General features: G+C 65.6%; 1 protein-coding gene across 1 annotated transcript in view; it reads right to left on the bottom strand.

The window, feature by feature from the left end:
* The window catches only part of CIAPIN1 (cytokine induced apoptosis inhibitor 1), a 4,650-nt gene that overhangs the window by 3,878 nt on the left and 429 nt on the right, over positions 1-343 (bottom strand). The window contains exon 2 of the mRNA XM_010135243.1: positions 55-207. Coding sequence (XP_010133545.1) covers positions 55-207 — 153 coding nt within the window. The remainder of the gene's footprint in view (positions 1-54; positions 208-343) is intronic.

Below are 343 nucleotides of genomic sequence, written 5' to 3' on the forward strand. Positions count from 1 at the left end.
GGCCTCCCCCTCATGGGAACTGCCATGTTGCGCGGCCAACGCGAATCCTCTCACCTGACTCGGTAAGCACCGGCTCCTTCAGGAGGACGCGGCCTCCTGGCTTCAGGATCCGAGCGATCTCCGCCAGCACCTCGGTGCTGTGCTGTGCGGTGCTGCCTGGCACCATGCCGGAGAGGACCACGTCGAAGCTGGACTCCCTGTGAGCTGCTGGAGAGAGAGAAGGGGAAGGAGGAACAACTTCACACAGGCAGCTTTGCCTCGTACATCAGTGCCACCCCCGTCCTCGTGCTCACGCTCGCAGCTCCCGGGCACCGGTCGATGGCGCACTCTCTGGCGCGCGGGG

Source organism: Buceros rhinoceros, unplaced genomic scaffold (genome assembly GCF_000710305.1).
Source record: "Buceros rhinoceros silvestris isolate BGI_N320 unplaced genomic scaffold, ASM71030v1 scaffold35944, whole genome shotgun sequence".
NCBI classification, from domain to species: domain Eukaryota; kingdom Metazoa; phylum Chordata; class Aves; order Bucerotiformes; family Bucerotidae; genus Buceros; species Buceros rhinoceros.